This window comes from Sphaeroforma arctica (genome assembly GCF_001186125.1).
Source record: "Sphaeroforma arctica JP610 unplaced genomic scaffold supercont1.14031, whole genome shotgun sequence".
Taxonomy (NCBI): Eukaryota; class Ichthyosporea; order Ichthyophonida; genus Sphaeroforma; species Sphaeroforma arctica.
Genome location: NW_014026527.1, coordinates 1 through 611, shown reverse-complemented (window position 1 = coordinate 611; position 611 = coordinate 1). Strand labels below are relative to the sequence as shown.

At 51.7% G+C, this 611-nt stretch overlaps 1 protein-coding gene across 1 annotated transcript; it reads left to right on the top strand.

Moving 5' to 3' along the window:
* Positions 1-31: 31 nt before the first annotated feature.
* SARC_18140 (hypothetical protein) lies at positions 32-611 on the top strand (the record flags this gene model as incomplete). Its single annotated transcript, XM_014287776.1, has 1 exon — positions 32-611. A coding segment is annotated over exon 1 (491 nt), but the record flags the coding sequence as incomplete, so codon positions are not given.

The following is a 611-nucleotide window of genomic DNA, read 5'->3' as shown; positions in this document are numbered from 1 at the left end:
TATGTCGCTGTTGCGCCGATTTTCCAGTCCCGCACCGGGTACCGAATTGTCGGTGCCGCCAAAGGCAAGGTGCACCTTAAGCAATCGTGTGGCTCTCTTAAGAATAAGGATGTGGAGGAAATGAGTGTCACCGAAACAACTGACTTATGTAAGAAGTGCTACTATGAATCAGAGGTAGTCGATGTTTCGGTGGAGTATTCTGATTTGGAAACCATGGTAGCTGAGTTGCCGGACACCCCAATCCAAGTCCCTGTTGCTCGAGCCTCGGTTGTTAACCAGACTCTTATACGTGAACCCACGACCGCCGCAATTCCGTCTGTGCAGTCCCGCTTGGGTTACAGAATTGTCGGTGCAGCTAAGGGTAAAGTGCACGTTAAGGATACTTGTGGTTCCCTCAAGAATAAGGTTGTGGAGGAAATGGTGGGGACCGGAACAACCGACTGGTGTAAGAAGTGCTACACCGAAGAGGTTGTGGGAGTGTCGGTTGGGTACGCTGACATTGAAGCCATGTTAGCCGAGCTGCCGGACGTACCAACCCAAGTTCCAGGTTCACGACACCCTACTACAGCAACTATTCCCACTACCCCCACCACGTTGCTGCCACTATCGTC